The sequence below is a fragment of the Sipha flava genome, unplaced genomic scaffold, assembly GCF_003268045.1.
Source record: "Sipha flava isolate LNK unplaced genomic scaffold, YSA_version1 456_pilon_pilon, whole genome shotgun sequence".
NCBI classification, from domain to species: Eukaryota; Metazoa; Arthropoda; class Insecta; order Hemiptera; family Aphididae; genus Sipha; species Sipha flava.
In genome coordinates this window covers 3813-5634 of record NW_020273219.1, presented here as the reverse complement: position 1 = coordinate 5634, position 1822 = coordinate 3813, and the positions used below count along the sequence as shown (strand labels likewise).

Genomic DNA, 1822 nt, shown 5'->3' with positions numbered 1-1822 from the left:
TGATACAAATATTGACAATATTATTGATCGTCTAGGGGCCGCTTTACTCTATTTCCAAAACCTATTAGCAGTTTTTGAATCATGACGGACACCGCAGTTGCTGCAGTTTCATCACCCGCTCAAGTCGCTACCAAGGCTGCGCCTAAAAAGAAAGTAGCATCCAAAGCCAAACCTGCATCTTCTCATCCGACTACTGCTGTTATGGTTACCACGGCCATCAAAGAACTCAAGGATAAAAAAGGTTCGTCACTACAAGGCATCAAAAAGTACATGGCCGCTAACTACAAAGTGGATTCGGCCAAACTCGCTCCGTTTATTCGCAAATTTTTAAAAGCCGCTGTCGCAAAGGGACTCTTGGTGCAAACCAACGGTTCAGGCGCATCGGGTCATTTCAAAATGGCCGCGGAAATAAAAAAATCCGTTCCGAAGAAGAAGGTCGTTGCCAAGAAGCCAGCTGCTAAAAAGGCGCCTGTTACAGCAGCCAAAAAGAGGAAATCGGTGGTGAAAAAGTCTAAGGCAGAACCGGCTGCGAAAAAGACCAAGAAAGAAGTAGCTGTTCCCAAGGCGAAGGCCGTGAAACCTCCTAAGTCCCCGGCCAAAGCAAAAAAGGCTCCTGCTACCAAGGCCAAAAAGACTCCGGTGAAGAAAACTGCACCCAAAAAAAAGTAAATCACAAGTGTTTAAACGAATTCTCTCTCTAAAACGGTCCTTTTCAGGACCACCAATTATTTTATTAATTTAATAGTAACGGCCGAAAAAAAGTGGTGAGCTGTTTGCTATTTACCCCCCCCCCCCCCCAACCACCTTAACTGACTATATCTATTTATCAACTGTTATTGAAACTTTCAATTCCATTAGATAAATTAATTTTATAATGGTGTTACCGAAAGATAGTTCAAAATAATCGATACATGTTTCACATACCATAGACGAGAAATGATCGTTGTTATAACAATTAAGTACTGATTCAAAAATGCTCACTACATCAGTACATTTTTTATTATAGTCACACGCCCGGCAACCGTTGTATAATGTCAATTCGTTACCAATCGACGACCGTCGGTACTCGCCAGATTGGATCGGTATTAGTAATTTAACCGGATTCGGTAGTCGGTACTGTTATGAACTCGATCACAACAAATTAAAAAAATTAATAGCAAAATGACAAACGACAATATCACACATTAGCTGTGGAAATACGACTGACTGACCTCTATGTTTGTCGTGAGACGTGTGTTGAGTAGTGTAAAATTGTATGTAAGCATTTCTTACTGTTGCGACGCGATGACAACACAAAATCATAATGCTCTGTTTTCGAACAACGTTATTACAAATATTCAGAGGTTCATGACAGTACCTACTGCTACTACCGTTTCAAAGAAACATTATCATATTCTGTTTGATTAATCGTTGAAAGTCTATCGTATGTTTATACTTCAACAATTTTTAAATTTAATCGTTGTTTAAATTTGATTATAGTTACTAAAAATTACTATTTAAAGACATTTGCATTTCTGTATTTTTCACTATTATCCTACTGCGTCTTAATATCCATATTTCCTACATTGTTTAATCTTTTTTACATTTATAGTCTTACGTTTCACAGAATTAAAATGGTAAGTGTTAACAAAATGAATTAATTTTATAATACTAAATAATTTTTTTCGAATATTATATTATATTATATTATAACTAGTAGATATTATGAAATATGATTTGTGTTTTACAATTAAATAATTTTAGGCTCATTCGGAGAGTGATAAAAAACCATCGGGAAAAATTGATTCTTTTCTTTTTACCTACGTTAAAAAAAAAACAAAAA

The 1822-nt window shown here is 36.2% G+C and overlaps 1 protein-coding gene across 1 annotated transcript; it reads left to right on the top strand.

Moving 5' to 3' along the window:
* The first annotated feature begins 6 nt into the window (after positions 1-6).
* LOC112689583 (histone H1A, sperm-like) lies at positions 7-715 on the top strand. Its single transcript, XM_025563362.1, has one exon. The coding sequence runs from the start codon at positions 82-84 to the stop codon at positions 667-669; it is 588 nt and encodes a 195-aa protein (XP_025419147.1). The 5' UTR covers positions 7-81; the 3' UTR covers positions 670-715.
* The last annotated feature ends 1107 nt before the right edge of the window (positions 716-1822 follow it).

Bases quoted from the DNA above. Each gene is read 5' to 3' on its own strand.
- LOC112689583 (XM_025563362.1), top strand. From the start codon at position 82: ATGACGGACACCGCAGTTGCTGCAGTTTCATCACCCGCTCAAGTCGCT.